General features: G+C 50.8%; 1 protein-coding gene and 2 long non-coding RNA genes across 19 annotated transcripts in view; 1 reads left to right on the top strand and 2 right to left on the bottom strand.

Annotated features, from left to right (window-relative positions):
• The window catches only part of LOC147571320 (pleckstrin homology domain-containing family M member 1-like), a 29,679-nt gene extending 13,346 nt beyond the window's left edge, over nucleotides 1-16,333 (bottom strand). For 3 of the 8 annotated variants that reach the window (XM_086696444.1, XM_086696449.1, XM_086696450.1), the window contains exons 1-4: nucleotides 16,215-16,333; nucleotides 10,385-10,473; nucleotides 6,905-7,152; nucleotides 4,543-5,169 (exon numbers count right to left, since the gene is read on the bottom strand). In XM_086696444.1, coding sequence (XP_086552570.1) covers nucleotides 4,543-5,169; nucleotides 6,905-7,152; nucleotides 10,385-10,432 — 923 coding nt within the window. In that variant the 5' untranslated portion in view covers nucleotides 10,433-10,473; nucleotides 16,215-16,333. Of the gene's footprint in view, nucleotides 1-4,542; nucleotides 5,170-6,904; nucleotides 7,153-10,384; nucleotides 10,474-10,873; nucleotides 10,899-13,640; nucleotides 13,824-14,362; nucleotides 14,531-16,214 lie in introns of those variants that run through there. The other 5 variants (XM_086696445.1, XM_086696446.1, XM_086696447.1 and 2 more) reach the window with 5 other exon arrangements.
• Nucleotides 14,962-25,755, top strand: LOC147571318 (uncharacterized). Of its 10 annotated transcripts, XR_015247520.1 has the most exons (7): nucleotides 16,354-16,452; nucleotides 19,545-19,588; nucleotides 19,924-20,056; nucleotides 21,010-21,151; nucleotides 21,249-21,602; nucleotides 23,528-23,955; nucleotides 24,067-24,521. It is a non-coding gene; the product is annotated as an uncharacterized LOC147571318 (long non-coding RNA). The 10 variants fall into 10 exon arrangements; XR_015247519.1 differs by lacking the exon at nucleotides 16,354-16,452 and adding an exon at nucleotides 14,962-15,303 and having other exon boundaries at nucleotides 21,010-21,602; XR_015247524.1 differs by lacking the exon at nucleotides 24,067-24,521 and adding an exon at nucleotides 24,976-25,755 and having other exon boundaries at nucleotides 21,010-21,602.
• LOC147571319 (uncharacterized) lies at nucleotides 17,626-21,013 on the bottom strand. Its single transcript, XR_015247525.1, has 2 exons — nucleotides 20,850-21,013; nucleotides 17,626-18,006 (listed from the first exon to the last, which is right to left on the bottom strand). It is a non-coding gene; the product is annotated as an uncharacterized LOC147571319 (long non-coding RNA).
• Nucleotides 25,756-25,829: the final 74 nt, after the last annotated feature.

Here is a 25,829-nt window from a genome sequence, read left to right as displayed (position 1 = left end):
ATACCCAAGAGAATGAAAAGACAATGTCTGCACAAAAACCTGTACACGAGTGTTCACAGCAATATTATTCACAGTAGCCAAAAAGTAGGAATAGAACAAATGTCCACTAACTGAAAAGATAAAACAAATTGTGGTGTATTCACACAATGGAATATGATTCAGCCATGACCCATGCTACAACACGGATGAACCCTGAAAACCTACTAAGTGAAGGAAGGAGGTCACAAAAAGCCACATAGTGTATGATTCCGTTGGTATTAAATGTCCAGAATAGGTAAATCCATAGCTAGTGGGTAAGGGGTTTCCTTAAAGGGTGATGTTGGTTGGCTTTGGTTGGCACACTGCTGTGGCCCCACAATAGGTTCCTAAAGTTCACGGACTTCATTCCTTTACCCGTAAAACCGGCACGGTAACAGCACCCACCTATGACTGTGTTCAAGGCTGAATGAGATCATATAGGTAAAATGCTTATAGAGTGTCTGGCACAAAGTAAGTACTCAATAAACATTAACCTCAATTTGTCATTGGTTGTTCTTATCGCCACTGGCAAGACTGCTTAGCCTCTACACACATGGCTATAAAAATGTAAGGAAAGAGAATTACGGAAAGATTCACCAGCATTACCGAAATGGTTATCAATTATAAATGACCCCTCGTCTGTAAGACACATTTTAATGATGGAGTGGACTGGGTGTGGGAATAAAGAAACACCACCCGACAGCAAGAAGCTTGTGTGATAAATTAGAGTTTCCACCAAATCAACACCACGGTCAGGATGAAATCAAGTTCACAGGAGTCTCACCAGGATCAGAGCTGGTCGGCAGGACCCAGAGAGAATAAGAGACATGCACATCAAGTGGGAAAAAGTGCTAGAGATGAGGTTTTGAAGGAAAAGTGAAAGAAAGAGAATTTTCAAAACTTTTGAAGAAAATGCAACCAACATAGGGCTGAAACGGTGACACCGCTCCGGTCCTTCCACTTCTGTCCAGCTCAGGGCAGCGTTTTTCAAAAACTGCCTGTTGAAAAATTCTAGAAGTTTGTGCTTTCATTTAGAAGACAGTCTGGAAACATATACGTATTATACACATACGTATATTGCGCGTACACAGAGGCGTAGGTGTGGAATAAAAGCATGGGCTGGAGAATCGGCATGACCACCCCATAAAGTGCCCCCGCCAAGCGATTCTGAGCCTGCGCTTTTCCTGAGCGCGTGGACTAGCGCGTTGGGGTCCACGGCACCACCTGGCGGTCAGGGGTGCTCATGAAAGTACAGGAGGGGGCCGCATGTGCGAAGAATCATTTCCCCCAAGAGAAGGCCTCATGATAACGACCTCTGACAAATATCACCAAGCACAGATCTGCAGCCGTGTATACACAGACAAGTAGCGCGAGAACTGACATCACGGGGACCCCCAGTAGTAAAATGATGATGACACCGCCTATGGAGCACTCACCCTGTGATTGGCACTGCTCTAAGCGCTTTGCATACCTTAACTCACTTCCTAGCATTCTTATCCCCGTCTTGCAGATGAGGACATCAAGGTCAGAAAGGTTGAGTATCTTGCCCGGGGTCGCAAAGCTGGTTAATGGAAGACTCCAGCAGTCTGGCTCCTGAGTCCACACTCCTAACCACCGGCCCCTAGCTGTGCTTCTCAGCGATCACTGTAATTCAGACCCAACCAACACAAAAGAAGCTATTCAGGCCATCAATCCTCTATTCACAAAGCAAACTGCAGTTTGGTTTCCAGAAAACATTAAGTTAATACATTTCCTTGGAATGTTACATCTTTTGTACTTTATGTTTAACTTGTAGATGATTTTAAAAAACTTTTTTTAACATTTATTTTGATAGAACGCCTGTTCTCTCTCTCTCTCAAAATAAATCAACTTTAAAAAATCCACGTAAACAAATATTTAAGTAATATGACAAAAATAAGCGAACTCTTAACTGCTGATGTGACTCTTCACCCTCAGACACACCCTCTAAGAGCTGGTGTGTGTGGACGTGCGAAGATAACTTCAAGCCCAGCACTCAGAGTGACGGTGCTGGATGTGTGTTTGTGCATCTGTGTGCTCTGTGTTTGCTGGTTCCGCACGCCACTGCCCCGCGCTGGTCTGTACATCCTGACCCTCTTCCCTTGACTTCTCCCACAATGCCCAGGATGACGCTTCCCACACAGGGTGGACGGTCACTGATTCAACGGCCTTAAGCTGGAATTTTCCAATCACAAGACTCACGAAAGATAAAAGCAGGGCACATGACAGACAGAGGGCCGGCGGGCTGGCCTGTGGGAGGAGGAGACACAAGGAAGGGTTCAGACAGGTGAGTGAACTTAAGTCACGCCATGGGCCCAGCCGATAGAGCGGGGATTGCTCCCTTCCAGGATGTTCTACCTAAATTCTTGTTTGATGTTTGAAAGTTCTAGCTAATGTGCTCTGTTGCTCAGAAGCTGCTTCAGCCGTAATTCGCCCCCAGGCATCTGATCTGATTCTCAGCCAGAGAATCCCTATGAGGGAGCCTCCACTTTACAGATGAAGAAACAACCTCACAGAGCCAACGCTTGGCCTGCCGTTACTGGACTTGTGACTGGTAGAACAGGGCTTGAGGCCGGATCCTGCTACAAGCCAGTCCGTACCGGCACCCAATCTGGTGTTCTTCCCACAGCAGCTGGGAAACCTGTAAAGACTTGAATGAACCAAGAAGGTAGGGGCACACAGGAGTAGAAAAGAAGATCCTAGACACTGGCTGAGGGAACATGGGTCTGGCTGAAGGAAGCGCTTAATAAAAATTTACCATTTTCGGGGCGCCTGGGTGGCTCAGTCAGTTAAGCGTCCGACTCTTGATTTTGGCTCGGGTCATGATCTCACAGTTCCTGGGATCAAGCTCTGCATCACGCTCTGCACTGACAGCGAGGGGCCTGCTTGGGATTCTCTCTCTCCCCCTCTCTCTCCCTGCCCTTCCCCAACTCATGCTCGCTTGCTCTCTCTCTCTCTCTCTCTCTCAAAACAAATAAATAAACTTGAAAAAAAAGTTTATCATGTTCTACCTATTAGATGAGCAAATATCCAAAAGTTTGATAATACCTTCTGCCTACAAGGCCGAGAGGGCACAGGTACATTCCTGACAGAGTGTAAACAGGCGGTTATCTATGAAAATTGTAGATTCATTTATCCTTTGCCTCAGCAATTCTGTTTCTGGGACTTTACTGAACAGAGATAGTTGCATAGACTTAAAAGATCACATACACACGGTTATTTATAGAAAGAGTGAACTCCAGTGTCCAGTAAATACAGGGCTGGCCAAATAAACTAAGGTAGATTCATACAATGGAAACACATGTCACAGGGGAAAAAAAAAAAAAAACTGAAGAAACTGATATGAAGCTCCAAAACAAAAATTCTGATCTCTTCTGAGACAAGGTATCAAACAGTATATTTATAATAGCTTTGTGGGGATGGGGCAGAGATAAGAAATATAAAAGACATTTAAAAAGTCTTTTCATATCTGTTAGATGCATTTAGAAACATCAGAAAAAGACATGTAAAGGGGGTGCCTGGGTGGCTCGGTCAGTTAAATGTCTGACTTCAGCCTAGCTCATGATCTCACAGTTTGTGAGTTCGAGCCCCACGTTGGGCTCTCTGCTGTCAGCACAGAATCTGCTTCAGATCCTCCGTCCCCCTTTCTCACTGCCCCTCCCCTGCTCATTCTCTCAAAAATAAATAAACTTTAAAAAAAAGAAAAAGAAAGATGTAAGGAATTAATAATTATGGTTACAAAGGTGGAAAAGACGTTTCACTGTAGGTAGACTTTTTTTTCTTACCATAAAAATAAATCTATTAAAAAACGAATGTTTCAAAAGGGCCTGAACGAAGAAGGCTCTGCTGTGGTGAGCATGGTTAACATAGAGAGATGGTGACTCACTACGTTGTACACCTGAGACTAATATAACACCGTGCGTCAACAATACTCAAATAGAAAAAAGTTCTTTTAAAGAGATAGCTCTGCCCAGGGTCCCTTCTCTAGTCAAGTTCATTGCTCCCTGTGCTCTTCCTCCACTCACTTGCTTGGCCCCTTTTGTGCACCACCTCCTCCAGGCCTCATTCAGGGTCTGTGTCCTTCAGAGGCCTTCTGGGAGGTCGCAGCGGAGCACCCTGACGCGCTGGGCTTCACTGCGTCTTTTGGAAGTCGTACATCTAACTCCGAACCGTTAGTTTCCGCCCTAGAGGCAATAATATTTTACACGAAGCCTCAGACAAATTAGGTAACTTGTCGAAGATCAGCCAGGGGCAGAGCCGGAGCCTGATTCAGCTCTGAGCCCTCCCTGAATCCATTCTCCTCGCTGCCCCATGTTGCCTCCAGTTATAAGTCCCGGCAACTCCAGTCCCTGAGGAAGAGCCACGGTCCTCTTTTCCTTTATGCCCTTAGAGAGCTCAATGCTCAGTGACAGGCAATCACATGCCATAGGAAGGGAGAGAAAGAGGAAGAGGAGAAGGAAGGAAGGAAGGCAGGGGGAGGAGAAGGAGTGGGGGGAGGACACTCACTCTTGCAGAGACGGGTCTGAGTCATCGGCATTTGCTGTCCCCAGATCGGAGTCGTAGGACATGGGCTCCTCGGAACGATCTGGACTCTTGGAGCCATTCACTTGGAGTGGGCAGCTATCAGAGTTTAGGCTGCAAGACAGCTGGGATGAACTGGCGGTGTCCAGGCTGAGGGAGGAGGCCGTGAGCTTCCGGTTCCGTCGGATCTTATGGCCTGAGTGCTGGACTTCGATGTCCTCCGAGCCTGAGGAATGGGAAATTGAATCCAGAGACTCTTTCCGCTGTAGTTGTGTCCCAGAGGTGGTGAGGGGGTCGAGCTCAGAGAGCGGGCAAAGCCCAGAGAGAGCCAGTGGGGTAAGCGTCCACTCGTTTAAGATGGCGGACTTGTAGGAGAGCTCGAAGGATAAGGACGTCAGTCCCTGCAGGAAGCTGAGGAGGAACTGGCCCTCCTCGGCGTCTCGAAGCAGGGCTGCGGGCTGATAGTACTCGCACAGGCGGGCGGGCTCCTGGAGGAGCAGCTTCAGGTAGCACTCCATCAGGCCGTCATTGAGGGCCAGCCTCAGCCAGGCCCGGCAGCGGCCCACGTCCGTGCTGACAAAGATCAGGTGCTCCAATTCCGAGACGATGTGTCTGCGGGTGGAGAGGACAGGCTTGTTTCAAGAAATGATTTCAGATCACGGAGGATTGTTTTATCCACTGGTGAGCAGGAGCCAGTAATAATGACTGCAAGTATATACAGGCTTGGGAAAAAAATCTCAGATAGCAGTGTTCTACAAGGAATTGAGAAATATTTAGCTACAACACCCCACTTTTTCGAGGTTACTGTCATGCAGGATAATTGCCATTTTTGTTACAACTCCCCAGGCGCCCTTGACATCACCTGCTCATCCGGCATACATCTGATGAGCCCCTAAGTGCCAGGTCTTTGGAGCCGTGAAGATACAGGATACAGACATGGTCCTGCCCTCAGTCCAGGTTACTACCTTTCAAGGGCACACGGAGGTGAACCCTGTTGTCAGTAGAGCTGGGGTGGGGGGAAGGCAATCACTTCCAGGTTGCAGTAAGAACAATGCCTTAGGCAAGGCATTGAGGGATTAGGCATAGGGATTAGGGATAGGCAAGGCATTGAGCTGGGCCTTGAGGGATTTCAAGCGGCAAAGATGGAAGGGGAACCTTAGGCACCAAGGACTGACAGCAAAAAGGCACCAAGGGTAGGGAAGCAGCAGCTGTGTAACAGGAGTGGTGAGCACTCCCGTTACAGCACGGGGAGGAGGAGGAGCGGCTGATTGGGTTGCAAAGTCAGGTGATGCAGGGTCTCGAGCATCCAACCGGTGAGGCAAAGTGGGGCAAGGGTCCCCACACCTGGCTGTGCGTCAGAATCACCTGGGAACCTGGTCAGGATACAGATTCTGGGGCCCCAACGAAGTGAATGGGACTCCAGGCTAGCACTGGGGAGCCTGAGAGTTTTTACACCGGGAAATGACTCGACCGCAGTCACGCAGACTTCTGGGTGGGCTGCTCGGGATAAGATCAGGTACCAAACTCAGTTCCCGAACCCTTGGTCTGATGTAAATGCCCTTCCTCTGACCATCACAGTGCCCTGAGCACGTCTCGCCCATAGGAGTGCGTGCTCCACAGGGCTCAGGGAATGAGCTCGGGTTAGCTTAAGCTCAATAAATGTGGACCAGCTGCCTGACCTAAGGACAGACAGAATGAGATAAGGGGGACAATTAGAAAGCCACTGCCACCTGGGAATGAGGTAAGAACCTGAGATAGGGCGGTGGCAGTCAGCAGGAAAAGGAAGATACAGACCGACAAGGCACCTTCAGGCTGCAGGTGGCATTTAATAGCCCTTAGAGGCAACGTGCCAGCAGCTGCTTGCTCCAAAGCCCAGGCAGTTAGGGCCAGGGCCGCAGAGGCAAACGTCCCAGGGTGGATATTCAGATGATCTGGATTCCACTGCTTTAAAAAATGCCACAGCCTCTTAGGATATAATACTTAGCATAGAGATGTTCAAACATTCCAAGGCAGGGTCAGCAAACCTCTTCTGTCAAGGGCCACTTAGTAAAGATTTTAGGCTTTGCAGGCCACACATTCTCTGTTCCAACTACCTAACTTTGCCACGGTGTGGCAAAAAAGCGGCTCCTGCTAAAGGCGACCAGCCAGGGGCCTGAGCAGCCCCAGGCCATTGCCTGTGCGCTGAGGGGCTCTTGAGGCTTGGTCTAACAATAACCCCTATCTCACCCATCTCCATTCTAGAACACAGAGCATCTCTGCTGCCTTCCCATAGAGCTGTAGAGGGAGAGCCCAGGGTCACCCACACTGAAGCTCCTCCCCAAAGCAAAGCCTCCCCTGCTGATCTCACTTGTGGGTGACAGCTTTCAGGAGGGGCCAGAAGACAGGCTGAGGCAGAGGCTTCTGGTGGGCGCTCTTCTTCCTTTTCCCTCCGGCCTCGGCTCGGATGTGCTTGGCATGCAGTCCGTGGATAAATACAGCCTCCAGGGCACTGCACATGGTGCTGGCATCTCCGTCTTCGCTAGTGACCACTGTGTCCGAGGACACGTACTGCTTCTGCAACGCCTTCACAGATCCCACTAGCTTCTTCTTGATGACCTAGTCAGTGTCAGACATAACACAGGCCTTTAGAAGATCCTGCGGTGACCCCTGGAAGGGAAGTGCTTATCACCAAATACACGCACACCCACACACGCCTCACGTCTACCTGTGGGTGTGTATACAGCAAAACTAGCACAAGCTAATCATAGAAAACAAAGATGGGTGCCTGGGTGGCTCAGTCGGTTGAGCGTCCGACTTCGGCTCAGGTCCTGATCTCACGGTTCATGGGTTCGAGCCCCACGTCGGGCTCTGTGCTGCCAGCTCAGAGCCTGGAGCCTGCTTTGGATTCTGTGTCTCCCTCTCTCTCTGCCCCTCCCCCACTTGCACACGCACACACGCGCTCTCTCTCTTTCTCTCAAAAATAGATAAACGTTGGAAAAAAATTTTAAAAAAAGAAAGAAAGAAAACAGAGACAAAGCATAGAGGAGAAAAGGAAAATTATGTACTTATACCCCCCAGAGATAGTTATTTTTTTGCAAAGATAGTTGTATGTTTTTCTTTTGTTTTGCTTTTTAAACCGAACTTCAGTGATTTGATAGCCATAGAAATCTTGTGTTTAAATACCGGCTCCATCATAGTTACAGGTGTGGGAGCCTGGGTGATCCATCTAGGGCAGGGGTGAAGCTTTCCACCTTGTTTAGGGGTCTACGATTCCATGAAGAGGCTACAAGTGCCACTTTAGAACCATAAAAACACCAAGAAAACAGGAGCATGGTCCACATTACGAAAGATCCTAGGGGCACCTGGGTGGCTCAGTCAGTTAAGCATCTGACTCTTGATTTCAGCTCAGGTCGTGATCTCACGGTTTCTGAGTTTGAGCTCCGTATCTGGCTCTGTGCTGACAGTGTGGAGCCTGCTTGAGATTCTCTCTCTCTCTCTCTCTCTCTCTCTCTCTCTCTCTCTCTCTCTCTCTCTCCCCTCTCTGCCCCTCCTCTGCCCCTCCTCTGCTCATGCTCACTCTCCCTTTCAAAATAAATAAAATAAACGTTATTTATTTAAAAATATCTTTTTAATGTTTATTTTTGAGAGAGAGAGACAGAGAGAGAGACAGACAAAGTATGAGGGGGGGAGGGGCAGAGAGAGAGGAAGACACAGAATCCGAAGCAGGCTCCAGGCTCTGAGCTGTCAGCACAGAGCCTGATGCAGGGCTCGAACCCACGAGCCGTGAGATCATGACCTGAGCCGAAACAGGACGCTTAACTGACTGAGCCACCCAGGCGCCCCTAAAATAAATAAATAAACTTTAAAAAGAAAGAAAGAAAAAAGGAAAGATCCTTGACCTGGCAGTCAGAGGCAGATGTTAGTCTCAGCTCTGTTGGTCAACAGCTGGGTCACTGCAGACATTTCACTTAACCTCACTGAGCTTAATTTCCTCATCTGTTAAACGGAACGAATACTTCCTGACCTACAGCACAGGAGTTGGGGGGTGGGGGGGGGATTACTCTGAGGGCAGGACTTGCTTTTTTTTTTCATTCTTGCATCCTCAACACTTGGCCTGGTTCCTGACACATGTAAGTATTCCGTTAAGGTCTGTTACATAAATCAATTATAAAATACATATATGTAAAATCCTTTGGAAAGATAAAGACAGTTCTGTCATAATATAAGCATGTCAAAATACCTATGTTTTGGAAAAGGATTGGGAGGGAATACAGAAAACCTGGTTTGAACTGTTAGCTGATAGGATTATGGATAAATATTTTACTGTTTTATTTTTATCTTAGCCCAAACAGTTCATGTTAATGTTCTTAGAAAACTTGAATGTTCTTTTTTTCTTTAAAAAAAAAATTTTTTTTAATGTTTATGTATTTTTGAGACAGAGAGAGACAGAGCATGAACGGGGGAGGGTCAGAGAGAGAGGGAGACACAGAACCCGAAGCAGGCTCCAGGCTCTGAGCTGTCAGCACAGAGCCCGACGCGGGGCTCGAACTCATGGACCGTGAGATCATGACCTGAGCCGAAGTCGGACGCTCAACCGACTGCGCCACCCAGGCGCCCCTGTTCCTTTTTTCTTTATAACAGCTTTAATGAGACACAATTTACATTGCATAAAATTCACTCATTTAAACTATTCAGTTCAGTGATTTTTGGTATATTCACAGAATAGTGAAACTACAGCCACTACCTAATTTTAGGACATTTTCATTCTCTCAAAAAGGAACACTGTGCCCATGAGCAGTCACTCCTCTCTAGTCCCCTCTCCCTCGACCCCTAGCAACTACTAATCTACTTTCTGTCTTTATGGATTTGCCAATTCTGGACATTTTGTGTAAATGAAGTCATACAGTATGCAGTCTTTTGATGTTAGACATCTTTTCATATGACTTATGGGTCATATACTTCTTTCATTGTTTGCTTATTTGACTTGAGAGAGAGAGAGAGAGAGAGAGAGGCAAAGAGAGAGGGGGACAGAGGATTCAAAGTGGGCTAGGTGGTGACAGCAAACTCCCAAATCGTGAGATCATGACCTGAGCCAAATGGACGCTCAACCGTCTGAGCCACCCAGGCCACCCTAATGCCTTCTTTTCTTTTCTTTTTTTTTAATGTTTATTTATTTTTGAGAGACAGAGAGAGACAGCATGAGAGGGAGAGGGCAGAGAGAGAGAGAGGGAGACCCAGAATATGAAGCAACCTCCAGGCACTGAGCTGGCAGCACAGAGCCCGATGCGGGGCTCCAACCCATGAGCCGTGAGATCATGACCTGAGCCGAAGTCGGATGCTCAACCGACTGAGCCACCCAGCTGCCCCTTCTTTTAATGTTTACTTATTTTTGAGAGAGAGAGAGAGAGAATGTGCATACGTGTATGTGCCTGTGGGGGAGGGGGCAGAGACAGAGCGGACCGAGGATCCAAAGCAGGCTCTGCTCTGACAGCAGAGCGCCCAATGCAGGGCTTGACCTCACAAACTGTAAGACCATGAGCCGCTTACGATCATGACGCTTAACCGTGTGAGCCACCCAGGCGCCCCATATGTATGACTTCCTTTGAGAAATCCTTGGTCTTTAGGCAGCCCGTATTAAAATCCGTCGTTTTTTATCAATTCCCATTCCATCACCAAGAAGATGTTCTAGAAAGGGCAGGATCTCCTCAGAGCCTGCTTCTGCTATAACTCTTTCTCAACCCGAGGCCTCGCTTTCCAGACAGTACTCATTCATTTCAAAGTGAGGAAAACCAACGACATGGCTGTCCCGTGCCCCCTTCCCCACCCTTGAGCCTCTCCGACTGCCTACCGGGATGGCAGCCCGGGGGTCCAGTCCATTCTCCACCACCGAGAGCATTTCCGCTCACACTGCAGCTCCCTCGGAGAATCACATGACACCTGCAGAGACAGACGGCGGCGGCCAGATGAGCAGGTTCCAGCTCCCCACCCGCAGCCAATTCTCCCCCTCCCCCAGCAGGCAGCGGGTCAGCCCATCTTCCTCAAACTGCAATGCAAAGGCCTCTGAATTCAAAAGTAAAAGCCAAGAGTGGATTTTAAGGAAGGAAACAAGGGAAGAGAAGAAATCTGAGGGCTCGGATCTCAGGAGGTGGGGAATCCTATGTGCCATGGGTGGGTCCACCCTAATCAGGGCATGGAAAGGCCTCTGTATGCCACACCACACGCTGGCACAAAAAAGCAGGGAATGAAGGGCTGATTTGGATACAGAACTAAGGGTGCGAGGGGGATGCTGCCGCTGGAGGTGCCAAGAGCCCACATGGACCAGGAAGCAGGGGCTCACAATTCACATTCGGAGCCTCTGACTCCTGTGCCAGCCCCATGTCTGCCAGCTCGGCGGGGACAAGCACAACCGAAGGAAGTTTCCAAAGGGAGGGCCTCTTGCTACATAGCTGCTTCCCCTCCAGGCACGAGGGTCCAGCTGGAGCAGCACAGGGACACGCCTAAGGGAAACAACACGGGTTCGAATCTCGATTTGCCACTAACCACTTAGGCATGCTAGGTGGGGCACCACGGCAGACGTCTCAAATGGAGGTTATGAATGTGGAAAATGCCCAGCACAGGGCCTGACGGTACTAAGGATAAATGGTGTCTATTACCCCGGTTGGATGTGGCCAAGCCTTACAGGCAAAGGCCACTGTCTGAATGAGTCCGCTCAACTACCTGAAGTCAGTACACAGGTAAATCCCTCAGGGCACTGGCTCCCCCCCACCCCCCGGGGGTGGCTTAGGTCGGGGGTGGGGGGGGCCTCAACCTGAGCCTCGGGGGGGGGGGCTGTTGGCTCGCCTGGACCGCCCCAGCCACTTGGACGGACCAGGATTGGGTAGGCACATTCCCATCTAAACAGATCTCTAGTGACCACACTGCCGAGCATGGAGGGACACCAAAAAACAGGTCATCGCTGTCTCTGTTCTCAAAAACCGATGGCCCAAAGAAGTTATCAAATGGAGGCATGCTGAATGGATTTTGTACTGTTTACACACATTGCTTCATTCATTCCTTGGAACCACCCTAGGCGAGCTCTTTTATTATCCAGATCTAACAGATACGAAATCAAAGCTGACCCAGGTCAAGGAACTTCCCAAGATCCCAGGGCTGATCAGTGGCGGGCTCTACCACCTTCGGCCAGGATGACATCCACCCTTCTGGAAGAGGCAGGTGTGAGCTAGGGCTAAGGGGTGGCTGGGGAGGGGGCAGGGGAGTCTTGGGAGGAGGGCTCTTCGGCCGGGGGCCCAGGTGGCGGGATGCAAGGGAGCATCGGGTTGAGTCTGGCAGGAAAGGTTTACAGGCGAACAGCGAGGCATGGAGAACGGCAGGGTGGCCCTAAATGATGAAAGACGCTCTGATTCACCCCTGGCCTCTGGATCCGGCAGAGGGTGAACAGGACCCAGCGCCGACCTTCCTAAGTAAGGACATGCAAAGGGAGACAGGTGTGTGGAGGACGGGCCCCACGAAACCAGCTCTGGTCAGCGCACAACAGACTGACAGGAGGAACACTAGCCCCTGGCCACAGCCCATCACACTGTCTCTCCCTCCACCACTTTCCCAGCTCCTACCCACCGGGAATCCTCAGGACCCTTTGCTGGAGACCAGCTCCATGCTCTGGCCACCAGGGCACCGGGAGAAGGGGACGTACTACAGAGTCGGTCCTGAAACCGTGCCTGATCCTAGAGGCTGGGTTTCTTCAAGGCTACCCTACGCAGCCCTGCAGGCCAAGTTCAGGCTCTCTGGCTTTGAGACCCTGGCATCCAATCCCCTTTGGTAATTCCGGGGGCCTGCCCTTCTAGACAGAGCCTCAAGCCCTAAAACTGCCCTTCCCTCAGCCGGCCTCAAGGCTTGGGCCTCAGCAATCTGAAGAGGAGGACCATTGAGGCCTCATCAACTAATTAACTGAAAATAATATTCACTGGAGGGAGGGAGGCTTATCATTAAGTGGGTGTCCTGGCCAAGTCAGGATCTGCTGAAAAAACAAAGTAAACTGACACTGAGGTCAGAGCAGGGCCAGACAAGAGACAACTGGGACCTAAAACAGTGTCAGGAACGTCACAAAAGGACAACCGTGCAGAGAAACCTAGAAGAATGGCCACTTGACAATTCACAAAACAGAACTGAGACGTGGGGGTCAGGCCAAAGTTCCGGGCACATCTTTCTTTGCAGGAAACCAAAGCTCCCTACATAGGCCTGTCGGTGCTAGAACGCCTCAGGAAGGCAGGCAATGGCTCAGAGGCAGGACCACGACCATCTACGATGTGAGATCTCTGGGCTCTGGGTCTCCTGACTGCTAGGTCAGCACTCCAGCAGGCTCCTTGGGTGGGCCAGACCCCCATCTACCATGCTATGGGACTGGTTTCACTTTCTATCCTCAGAACTGTCTTCACTGACACCAAGAAGCAAACAAAAGAGGGGTGGGTCTTCAGGAGACCCAGAATAAAGAGAGCAAGTAGAGAGTTCAAACATCCCTGATACAGTTGAGCAGAAAAGGTGAGTGCCGTGTGCCTTTAGGAAACTCCTAAGCCACCCTTCGTCTACCTCTGCCCCTCGGTATCGGTTCACTCTGGCACAGGATCTCATTCTCTATCCTCATTTAATTCTTAAAACAATCCTGTGAGAGAAGGATGATTATCCCTCATTCACAGAAGAGAAAACTGAGGCTCAGTAGAAACACGCCTCAGGTGAGGGACAGAATTTTCTCATTCCAAGCTCTGTGCCTTTCGCCAGTTCATACTGTCCCAGGTCCTTGGTTCAAAGAGTTTCAGGCAAACTTATTATTCACAGACTCTTCAGAAGCTCCACCTTATCAAAGAAGGCCTAACACTGACAAGAAACAATCTTGCCCATCAGATCTGTGGCCCCACCTAGCTGACCACAGGTCCTTTCCATGGCAGCCAGGTTTCCGAGCTGTCCCTCCTCAAACGTTCCAACACACAGGAAGGAATCGTTGTGGTTGATTCTCTTCGTGATACTGCCTGGCCTTCTATAAACATCCAATTTCACTTCCTCAGGAGACTAAGGAAGAACGAAAAGAGGAGAAGGACTCAGATGAGACTTACATTAAAAGAAGAAATGGATAACCTGGCTTCACCACTTTCGAAACACTCCGTTCATCAGTAAACAGCAACCTCCTCTTCTGAGAGACTTCCCCGCCATCCGCGACAGCCTCGTCTCTACGGCCTGACTCCGATCCTGCACCTGGCTATGCACGACAACAGGCCGGTGTTTAAGCCCTCCAGCTGCTCTACCAGGTGATGAGTCAGGGTTTTCAGTTGGAAACAAATGACAAAGTTATCTTCTGATTCAGAAAGACAGCGGATACTTCAGACATGTGAGTGCTGAGTAAACAGCACCTCCTTCTACCTGAAGAAAGTCGGATTTCTAGACAAGAGCCCTGTGGGGGGTGGGATGGGTGTGTGTGTGGGGGGGGGGGGGTAGGGCAGCAAAGCAACTGAATATCAGCTGGAGGGCAAGCAACTTCTAGCTCGTGATTCCCAGTCCAAAGGCTAGTGGGGGAGGCCAGAAATGTGAAGTCTAGGAACACTGGGTATCTTTCTTTCCTCCCTCCCTCCTTCCATCCAACAACACCCATCTCTCCCATATTCTTGTCCCAGGTCCCTTAAGATTCTGGCAAGGACCAAACTCTGAGTGAATGAAAGCAGGACCTTTGCCTGACTCATTCACCATTGTATTTCTAATGCTTCAAACAGTGCACGGCACAGGGTGGTGCTCAAGAAATACTTGCTGAATGAACAGATGAGTAAAATAAAAAGGCTCAGACCGTTGCAGACCGTAAGAGGTTGAGGTATACAACTTTTCAGTGGTGGGGTCACTGTGGAACTCCTTCCATTACACCAAGCTGCCAACAGGCTGAAACCCTTCAGAGATCACACCTTCACGGAAGGGGACATTGAAGGTCAAAGGCCATCCGATTCTCGAAGGCGTGAGACTACAAATGCAAGCAAAGACAATGGGTCTTCTTTGGGGTCCTTTACAATGGCTGTCAAATGGCCAATCCTTCGGAGTTTGGTCACCAGAACTTAGAGGGGAGGTGCACCCCCAAATCCCAGGAGATTATAAATGTTAACAATGGAGCCTGGGTGCCTCAAGAATGTCTAGCTACTCTGAGATAACTTGACTCTCTGTGTTCATGGGTAATCAAAATGGTCAAAACTCAATGCTCCAGCACCTGCCAAAAGAGGAAGCAATTCAACAGCCTCCACGGAGGCCTCGGCGTCCCCAGGATCCACTCATCTCTACTCTTCACAACATGTAACGTCACCTCTGGCACATTCGGTAGCGGGACTAATCTACAACCAGTTCTGGCCAGGAGGGGCACTGGGTGAGGGTCCTTTCTAAGCGGCAGGGCAATACACATGGACATGATTCTGTGACCACAGCCAACCCCACACAGTGGAACCCCTGGAGTTTCTCCAGATCATCACCCAAAAGGAAGTGATAAGCTCCCACTGCCCCAGCTGAATGAGTAGCTGTCCCTCACCTTCCAGGTATTTGGATGATACCTACCATTCCAGCAGCCAACGCGAGTGATGTAATATGGATGCCAGGAACACAATCCTTAAGGACAGCTACAGGGGACCTGACATCCAGGAAAAGCACTTGACCCACGGGAGAAGGATCTCTACTCCTCCACACTTACTTACCATCTGAGGCCCTGCATCAATTGAGGTGTTCGGCAAGTGCCTGGCTCTGAGAAAGCAGGTGGGGTCGGCAGGGGACTGCACTAGGTTCTCAGATCAAATGGGGACCACATCAAGGGAAGAATGGGCGCAGAGTTGGGATGAAGAGTTGAAACGGGGATAGGAAGACGTCAGTCTAACAAGATTGGGTAGGGGTGGTGGGAACTAGGGCAGCAAGAGTTGGGGGGTGGTTTAGCAAAGACTCAGGAATGAAGTGTCCTCAGGCTGGCTGGGGATGGAAAGAAAGTACGGGGTGGGCTTGGAAGTTAGGGGTTGAGTGGGCGAGGACAAGAAGATACATACAAGACTTGAGATAGGGCTGAGATCAGAGTTATCAAGAAGAGGGGGGTAAGCGCAATAGGGCATCTACTGTGGTGGTAGGTATTAAATGAGTGGGGGGAGGTGGGTGTTTTGGCTGAGCAGACCTTGGGGGGCTGAGCAGGGGGGCTGGGATAAGAAAGCTGAGCCTGAAAAGGGGTAAGCCAGAAAGACGGGGAGGGGGGAGGGGGGGTTCGAGGAGGTCTGCGTGGAGCACTGGGATCGCCAAAGGGGTTGAGGGGTGAGAATGAGATGCGTCAGAGGGAGGCGGAGGGAAGTGGCTGTCCTAGGGGTTGGAAGTGGGCTGCCGTGGGGTCGAGTGTGGCTGCACTTACGCAAGACCAGTGGTGAAGGGGTGAGGGTAAGGGCTGGGCTCGGGTCACGGGTGAAGAAGAGGAAGGGGACGGGTCAGCACTGGCTGTTTGGGCTGAAGGCTCGGGTCCGAGTGGGGTAGGGTGCGGGGCTCAGGCGGGGAAGGGAAAAGGCTCTGAAGCAGGACAGTTTCAAAGCAACCAAGGGTTTGCGATCACGGACAGGGCTGGTGACCCATCGCCCGTTCTCGTCTCGGCCCCGCCGTCCCTTCTCACCCTCCTCGCCCTCTGACCCCTAACTCACCAGAGGGAGCGGGGACGGGGCGCGGGGCACTCCTGGCCACGGCAGCCCCTAAGCCTCCGACCAGGCGCTGCGGCCTCCCGGCCAGCGACAACAGGAAACGGCGCTCGCGGCGCCGGACGCCATCACGTTGGTTCGGCGTCCGGCCCCGCCCCCGGACCGCGGAGCCAATCGCAGGGCCGGCGGAGCCTCGGGGCGGGGCCACCGCTCGGGAAAGCCCAAGTCACCAGCCCCGGAGCAGGTGAGTGATCTGGGAGGCTGGGGACTCTGCGACCCGAGATGCGCACGAAGAGGCGAGGCCACCGGGGTAGCCCACCAGTGTCGGGCGGAACGTGTCCTACTGCCCGCCCCCAGAAGTGTCTGCGTCTCACTAGATCCCGGCCGCCTTCTGGGTTCATGACCTTGCCTGGGCACAGCACTATCTACCATTGAGGCTGTCTGTTGGCCTCCTGCCCGGAAGGTTCCCACTTGTAAAATCGGACCAATAACGTCTACCCTAGTTTTGCCTCCCTGAGGGCATCAGTGCAGTAGGTGCTTCCCGCCTGGTGGTTCTCAGGAAAAGCATACAGGTTTTGATCACCGCTGTCACCAAGGGAGCACCTTTAGGTACCCGTCAGCCCCCAGGCATGAAGCTTAAGGTTCTGGTTATTCTCATCTAGCCAGCAAGTTGTTTGTTTCCTTTACTTGGTAGAGTTGATATTTCTCTTTCACATGGACTCGGAACAGAAGGTCAAGAGTGTGTGTTGGTGGGGGTGGGGAGAGATGTCTTGTGCTTTGGACACTTCATACCTGCAGGCTTAGGTCAAATGGGATCTTAGGGCCTGAGTGTGGGGTGAGTAGTGGGGTGGAGAGGTACTGCTATCTGCAGGTTCAGGGGGACTTTGGGGGTGTCTACAGGGCTGGTCTGGGAACGGGACAGTTCTTGGAAGAAAGCTCCACTGATCTGGGCCAGGCTCTCCATCAGCCTTTCTGGGAAGGGGAGAAGAAGGGGTCCCAGTGCCTGTTTCCATTTATAAAACCAGCTGTTGAAGATGTGGCACCTGAGTGTGTGCGGGTTGCCCCTTCAATAATTCTCTCTCTAGGAGCGAGAACCACCTCTCCTCGATTTTAGACTAGATGAATCTGAGTACATTTAGTATGGTTAACAGTTGAACAGAAAGTTAGAAATAAGGACACGGAGGGATGCCGGGGTGGCTCGGTCGGTTAAGTGTCTGACTTCGGCTCAGGTCACAATCTCACAGTTGTGAGTTCCAGCCCTGCATTGGGCTCTGCGCTGACCGTGCAGAGCCTGCTTGGGATTCTCTCTCTCTCTCTCTCTCTCTCTCTCTCTCTCTGCCCCTCCCTCGCATGTGCTCTCCCTCTCAAAAGTAAATAAACATTAAAAATAAATAAATAAGGACACAGAAGCAAAGCATTATCTTAGCATTAAACAACTTGGAAAGTAAGGAATTTACTAGGAAATCCAGCTTCCTGGGCAAAAGGATAGTGTTTCTGGTTATAATTATAGCACATCAAGAGCATCAGTGTCTTGATACAAGCATGCCCTCCCCCAGATGGAGCCAGCAACATTCCTCAGTTCTTCCAATGAATTTGTACGCAGCCGCTGTCTGCAAAAGCTGTGGGAACCCCGCATGGTAATCTCTTGTCTATCTTTTCAGGAGCCCCCGTCTCCTGGTCTTCTCTTACTTCTCAGGCCTCTCGGCCCCTCTGCAAAGTCGACGGGCTTGTCTTCCTCTCTCCATCTTACTCTGGCGCACGTTTCCACCATTCATGGGCCACGAGTCCACCAGGTAGTCTGAGGCCGGAAAAAAAAAAAAATCTCCCATTACCCTGTTATTTGAGCAATAATAAAGGTACATGCAAAGTGCCATGGTGCCAGAGAAGAGGCCTGGAAGGTTATCCTGGCGGAAGCACCTTTTATCTGAGCCTTCCGGGTGGACACAGGAAAGGGCGATGCCGATGCCGGCGAAGAGACTGGTAGAGAAACGGCTGGTGGGTAGGAATGCAGACTGAGCTCAGGGGAGGGTGCACGGAGAGGTGGAGAGGAAGCTAGGAAGTAAGGCCAGAGTAAGAGGAGGGGGATCAGAATGGAAGGGGGAGATAAAGACAGATTGGGCAATGGGGAAAGGGAGGAGGCACAGACAGAGCTGGAGGCCAGCGCAGGAAGGGCTCAGACGCTCACAAAGGCACTGGTCTGTCAGAGTCAAGCACTAGGCATAGTCATTCAAAGCCAGGCAGGAGAACTGCAGGCATCTGAACTTCTTGGGGGTCTAAGGTGTCGATTCCTGAACCCCGCCCCTGCCCTGGAGAGTCACTCTGGGATGAGGCCCAAGCATTTAGCCTTGGCCCAGACCTTTTCTGTCTCTTGCCCTCCCACCCGTGGATCTGAAGGGTGAGAAAATGTGAGGATCTCTCTTTAACCTAGGAGCTGAAGGGCAAGGGATTTAACAGGTGTGGAAAACAGAGGCTCCTAGTTGCCAGATAGGAATTTTGATTTATCCTTAGCAACCACCCTGAAGGTAAGCACCATTGTTATGCCCATGGCATAGATGATAAAACAGGCTTAAGAGAGGTTAAGGAACTTGGGGGCCCAAGGCCATACAACTCATAATTACTACGGGTGGGATCCTCACCCAGCTCTGATTCTAGCTGGAGAACTAGCATAATTCAGTGGCCGAGCAAGTGGGCTTTGGAGCCAGGAATGCTTAGGTTTGAATACCGGCTCTACCCCATACCGTTTTCTAGGCCTTCCCTAAGACAGCGCGGGGCCCAGCACAACCCAGCAAGTGTGGGCCTGAGACCACTGCCACAGTCAGTGGTTTTCATAGGCCCCTCGAGATGGCACCAGAGATAGAAACTTCTAAGTTTGATTGGTGGTTAGAAAAGAGAAGTAAATCACAACACTCTGAGGCCCCTTCGCCTCAGGCAGAGGGGCCAGAGTGTGTGACTTCCGGGAAGTTCCCCAAACTATCTGAGCCTCAGTTCCTCATCTGTAAATTGGGGAAAATATCAGTTGCCGTGAGGATTAAAGAAGATAATATCCTCAGGACGGTTTCTGGTCTGAAGTAAGCACTTGAGGATAACTAGCTATATTATTATTATTATTATTATTATTATTATTATTATTATTACAGTTTTGGCTAATTTGTACCTACCCAGTCCAGTCAGATCTCCGTTTTCTAACTGGTCTTTGAGCACTGGAGTGAGAGCCTCTCTTGTTGGAACCCCAGATGTATCCTTACTTGGTCTCTGACCGAAATCATCTAAGTAGGACTAATGCCACCATTTCTTTTGAAACCGGAATAGGTAATGTTCTCATGGCTTCTGTTGCAGGAAGCTGGTTCCTCCCACTCTACTTGAAGAAATGGATTTAAAGGGTTCGTAAAAATGATTTGTCAATTCTATCTCAATGAAGTTGGACACAAATACAGCTTTGAGGTGCAGTTGACAAAAGAATGGACTCTGTAAGCCTCCCAAATGTTATCACACGTAGTTTACAGTTCAAATAGTACGAAATGAAATGGTGAGGAAACAGAATGACCCGCAGCAGCCTCTTGCCTCGACCATCCCCACCCTCCTGGGCCAGCTCACCAGTCCTCGGTCCTCCTTACCTCTCGCTGGGTCTTCGGGTGCTTATCTCCACCTGTCTTGTGTTTCTAGCTCTTAATTCTTCCATTTAAAAGATTTAAAAAAAAAATTTTTTTTTTGAAAGAGAGAGAAGGAGAGAGAGAATCCCAAGCAGGCTCTGCACCGTCAACACAAAGCCCGATGCGGGGCTCGAACCCAAGAACCGTGAAATCGTGACCTGAGCTGACGTCAGACGCTCAACCGACTGAGCCACCCAGGTGCTCTGATTCATGCATTTTAGACACTGTCTGTGGACGTCCTGGCAACACAGGCAAGGAGTTAGGTCTTTAACACCCCCCACCCATTCCATTCTTGGGGTTTACTTTTGTCACTCTTGCCCCACGAGTGACAGTGGTTGCAGAATTGTGACTAGGCAAGTATTGTTCACCGCAGAGCTTACTCATGTAGTCCGATGGCACTCGTTTCTGTCCCCCGACCCCCCGGGGTTTAATTTCTTCTCCTTCTCTTTCTGTGCTGCCCGCCACGATCACTCCTCCACTCCGCTCCAGTGCTCTGGCATGACAGTTAGTGCCATTCCCCTCGGCTACCTCCTTGACCTGTCCTACGCTGCTGTCCTGGAACCTTCCTTCGCTGCTTCCTGGGCTGGGCTTTTCCTGGCTCCCTTCTCTTCTTGCTTTCTTCACTCTCTCTCTTAATCTGCAGTTAAGAATCCCTTTCTAATATTAAAAAATAGAATGGTCTTTGGACCTGCTCGTGATCGTAGGTATCCTTTCGATATCTATTAATTGGGACAAAAAATACAGAAAGACCAAAAGTTACTATGAAGGCACTCCTGCTCTTAAGTGAATTTGTGTTTTACTCGCAATAGCATCTATGAACGTGTGAAAGCCTGTTCAAAGTTTAGGCTTAGGGTTAGTTCAATCTAGCCTCAATGTCTGGTCTTCCATTTGTCACCTCACCCCCTCAACTTGCCGTGAGACAACCCCTCTCTTGACTTTCTATTCAGTTCCTGTGCCCTAGCAGAGACTTAAGTACTGGTTTAAGGCCCACCTTGCAGGTGCACGTGGCCATGGCTGGCCAATCAGGGTCTCCTCCTACCAGATACAGGGTCCAAGCAGACCAATCAGAGGCTTTTTGAAGACTGGCTTTCCTTTATGAGGCTTGCTCAACCTCAGTGGAGAGTTGGAGTTACTAACGACTATCTTTGCAGTCTTGGGGCATGCATCCTGAAGCCTGAAGCCATCATGGAGGAAAGCACAACTGAGGGACAGCTGCGGAGAGAATGACGTTTGAGCGCTAGATGCGGCCAGCTTTAAGATCTTAGGCTTCCCGGTTATGTGAGCCGATACACTGTATGACATTTTTGGTTTAAGCATATTTTAGTTGGATTTCTTTCACTTGGAGCATAAAGAGCGGCGACTGATACATTGTCTTTGCGAACTTGGGCAGGTTATACAAGCGGTGTGTACAGACTTGGACCGTGACAACGCAGCTCCCATTAGGTCCCCTGTGGCTGCCCTGTTATCAGCCTGAGCCTGAGACAGCTTGACGTGGAATAGTCCGTTTTAGGGTCTGGAGGAAACGACTTACCATGAGTCACTGCCCTAAAATATACTTTCTACCCACATGCCCGGTGCCTGGAATTCTGTGGTGATGGTGGCATTCCTTAGCGTCAACCATGGCTCTCTTCAAGCGGTTCTCCTTTGGAGTGTGGAGTCTGCGATATTAAACTTGTAGAAGTCCTTTCTTCTGGAGGTCCCTCTGGGAGGCAGTGGATCCAGGATGCGGTGTAGACAGACCTAGGTACACATCTCAGTTCCCAATGGCACGGTCCCTTTGCAGCTTTGGGGGCAAACACATAGCACTGTGTGCTGACCTTTAGGAGGTCAGTCTGTATTACATAAGGAATCCTATGCAGAGAGTGAAGAAATGGTCTCAGATTCACCCAGTAATATCCCCGAGTCAGCCCTGAGGGCAGGGTCTGGCACTAGGCGTTGGGAAGAGGAAGGAGATGTGATTCTTGTCTTGTCAGGGCTCCTGACCTAACAGAGAACTGCGGTTGAGTCTTCACATGGACGGACGCTATCTTTCACTCCGCGCCATTCGTAGGTGACGCCTAGAAGAGCAGGGCCACCGTGTCGTAGCCTCTAACCCACGACTCTGTCACATTCTGGGAGAGAGAATTATGGGCCCTCCCCGCAACCCCGCTCCTGCTGTGTCTCCTCGTGGCCACAGTGTACTTTCCCATCCCTGGCTTGGGGCTTGGGGCTGGTTCCGTGCTTAGGCTCGAAGAGGCTCCGTGCTTAGGCTCGAAGAGAGCAAGAGTGCTTGCTCTCTTCCGCTTCTCTTGGGTAGCCGCTGCCTCTTCAGCCTGGGTCCCGGCAGCAACGCAGGGAGACAGGACCAGCAGTGAGAAGCCGCGCCGATCCAGCCAGCAGGGCATTAAAGTACAGCGGTAACGGCCAACCTGTGAGAATCGGTTTCCCAGCCTCCTGAGTTTTGAGGATGGTTTATTAGTTAGCACTGTTGTGGCAAAAGATAACAGATACATGGACTCCCTCCGTTATCAGGTTACGTACAGGTTCAGCTGCTGCAGTAGAGACCCGACACAACAGTGGGTTAAGTGAATTTTTTTTAATTCTTTTTTTTTTAATCCTTTTTTTCGGGGGGGGGGAGTGCAGGCGGGGGAGGGGCAGAGAGAGTGGGGCAGAGGATCCAAAGCGGGCTCTGCGCTGACAGGCTGACAGCACAGAACCCGACGTGGGACTCAAACTCACGAACCGCGAGATCATGACCTGAGCTGAAGTTGGATGCTTAACCGACTGAGCCACCCAGGCGCCCTTTAATTCTTTTTGGTTTTAAGTGTTTATTTCTTTTTGAGATAGAGACAGAGATTGAGTGGGGGAAGGGCAGAGAGAGAGGGAGACACAGAGTCCGAAGCGGGCTCCAGGCTCTGAGCTGTCAGCACAGAGCCCGATGTGGGGCTTGAACCCACAAACGGTGAGATCCTGACCTGAGCTGAAGTCGGACACCTAACCGACTGAGCCATCCAGGCGCCCCAACAGTGGGTTAAATTAAAAAACAGCTTGGGGCGCCTGGGTGGCGCAGTCGGTTAAGCGTCCGACTTCAGCCAGGTCACGATCTCGCGGTCCGTGAGTTCGAGCCCCGCGTCGGGCTCTGGGCTGATGGCTCAGAGCCTGGAGCCTGGAGCCTGTTTCCGATTCTGTGTCTCCCTCTCTCTCTGCCCCTCCCCCGTTCATGCTCTGTCTCTCTCTGTCCCAAAAATAAATAAACGTTGAAAAAAAAAAAAACAAAAAAAAAACAGCTTCTTGGGGGCACCCGGGTGGCTCAGTCGGTCAGGTGTCTGACTTCGGCTCAGGTCATGATCTTGCCGTTCATGGGTTCGAGCCCTGGGTCGGGCTGTGTGCGGACGGCTCGGAGCCTGGAGCCTGCTTCACATTCTGTGTCTCCCTCTCTCTCTGCCCCTCCCCCGCTCATGCTCTGTCTCTGTCTCTCAAAAATGAGTCAACATTGAAAAGAAATTTTTTTAAGAAGCAGCTTCTTGATCTCTCATATGATAATCCGGTTAAGTACTGGATCTGGGGCTGGTTCGGTGGCTCTTATGTCAGGGAGCCAGGCTCCTTCTGTTTTCCTGCTCTACCACCCTGGGGTGTAGCCCTCATCCAGATGAGGCCTTTGTACTGTTGAAATCTTCATTTCCTCCACAGGGTGGCGCCAGACCGCTCTCTGCCACTGCCCTGGAACACAGGCAGCCTAAGCACCATTCCTGCCTCTGCTTCGGGCCTCGGGACTTTTCTTCTTCTTGAATGAGTGTGCTCCCGCCCCCCAGCTGGTGCTCCACGCCATCCCCCAGGTCTCAACAACATACCCCCACCAGGACCACAGGAGCCAGAGCTGGTCGTGCCTGGTGCTCCTCAGGACTGAGAGGCCCTGACCTCCGTGGGGGCAGGAGCCCGCCAGCATGACCAGTCGGGACTCCCAGGTTAAGAATCCAGTGGAGCCTCCTGGTCATCCTCAATCTGCTCTGCCCTTCGTCTCCCGCTCGCAGATCCCTGCTGACCTCCAGCCCTGAAGAAGCCGGAGAACCTCTGCTTCCCCCACCTCCCCGTCCGCCTTGTCCTACTTCAGTAGTTTGGTGAGCATAAAAAGGCCTGTCGAAGTGGTCCCTCTGTTTGGGGGATGGGCTCAGGAGGGGTGGGCATGTGGGTTCGGAGGGTGACAGATTCTTTCTCCAAATGCTCGCCAGGCTCCTCCGAGCCCTCTTCTTGATTCAACCTTGCTTGGCCTGTGAAGACTTGAACAACCACGGGCATGGTTGCTGGCAGCTCGTGGCCGCATCCCTAGTAGGACTCTAGCCTCCCTTAAAGTGCCTGCCTGCAAAACTCCCGGCTGTCTAAAGGATTGGCTGCTTAGTCCAGCCGACGCCTGAAGATCGGGCCCCTGTCTCCCAGCTTCTGTGAGAGGGCAGGAGCTTAACTCTGAGAAGTGTCAGCAAAGCCAGATGGGTCTCCTATGGGCCAGCGTCCCTTCCTGCTTTTTGTCATCTTTCACTTCTGATTATAGAGCCCCCACTCATTCCCTTCCCTAGTCCCTCATTCTCCCTGTGAAATACCCCATCACCTCTGTAATACTCCCAGTTGGGTGCCTGCTCACGATGAACCCTTTCCCCTACGGCACTGCAATACTATGTTACTGACTGAACTCTGTCTGGATTACTTTAAGTAGTGTCTGCTTTTGTTTATCTTCATCAGGGGAGGTGTGCGGGATCAGCCTTTTAATTTTTTTTTTTTAATATTTTGTTTTGAGAGAGAGGCAGGGTGCAAGCAGGGGGGTGGGGGAGGGCCAGAGAGCGAGGAAGACACAGACTCCAAAGCGGGCTCCAGGCTCCGAGCTGTCAGCACAGAGCCCGACGTGGGGCTCAAACCCAAGAACCGTGAGATCATGACCTGAGCCGAAGTCGGTCGCTCAACTGACTGAACCAGCCAGGTGCCCCAACAGCCTTTGAAATTAAATTATTTTCAGGATCAGCTTTTTAAGTAAGCATCCCAGGGATGTTTGCGTATAGAGGTCCAAAGGCTATATTTTGAGAAATCATGTTTCCCTGTGGAGATCTTTTCTCTGGCAGCCCTTTTGAATGGGGGCTATGTTTTCTCAGATACCGCATTGCCAATAGTCCATCCAGCTTTAATTCCAGTGAGAACGTTCCAGAGATGAAACTAAGAATCAACTCCAGGCGCTTCTCCAGTCACCTCTGGGAATGAGTGTATGTCGTCAGCATCCAGCACCTCACCTGCTGCCCAGCTAGAATGACACCTTTCAGGGTTTCTGACTTAGAAACACGACCACCAGGTTACTCCATGTGGACACCACCCCCCTTTTACAAAGCCTTTGAACACCCACCCATCAGGAGGGGTTTGCTGGATAATGTTGGTTGGCTCTTGACACCCATTTCTAGCCCCTTCTTTGCAGGTCCTGGAAACCCACGAACCATAGTTCACAGATTCCCTCGGCAACAGAATTCTGCCAATAAAGCGTACCTGTGTGAGATTTAGAAGGCGGGAAGGAGGCGGAAGCCATGCTTTTCTCCTCTGCAGCAGCAGACATGCAGGCTGAATGTTGGAGTCCATACTCCCCACCAGTCAGGCTTGGGGCCATGGGGCTGTAGTGACCCCAGCAGTGGCTTCCCGAAGTTTCCTGACTGAGTGGCAGCAGCAACTTTGAATCTATGGAAAGCAACTGTGGTAAAGTAACCTGAGAGCTAGTGGTGCGATTCCCCCCTGGCCCTGACCTTCACCACCGCGAGCCCCACCAGTGGTGAGCACCAATTGCTTGTATAACCTTTGCGTGTGTGTGTGTTTGAAATATCTAGAATGGTTTGTTTTCCTGGCTATGGTAGTTTTAAAATATGTTCACAAAACTGAGGGTTGACGGGGGGTGGGAGGGAGGGGAGGGTGGGTGATGGGTATCGAGGAGGGCACCTTTTGGGATGAGCACTGGGTGTTGTATGGA

This window comes from Puma concolor, unplaced genomic scaffold (assembly GCF_028749965.1).
Source record: "Puma concolor isolate L17-30 unplaced genomic scaffold, mPumCon1.1.hap2 unalloc_scaffold_30, whole genome shotgun sequence".
Lineage (NCBI taxonomy): Eukaryota > Metazoa > Chordata > Mammalia > Carnivora > Felidae > Puma > Puma concolor.
The sequence above is the reverse complement of the archived record's forward strand: the minus strand, read 5'-3'. Positions and strand labels throughout refer to the sequence as shown.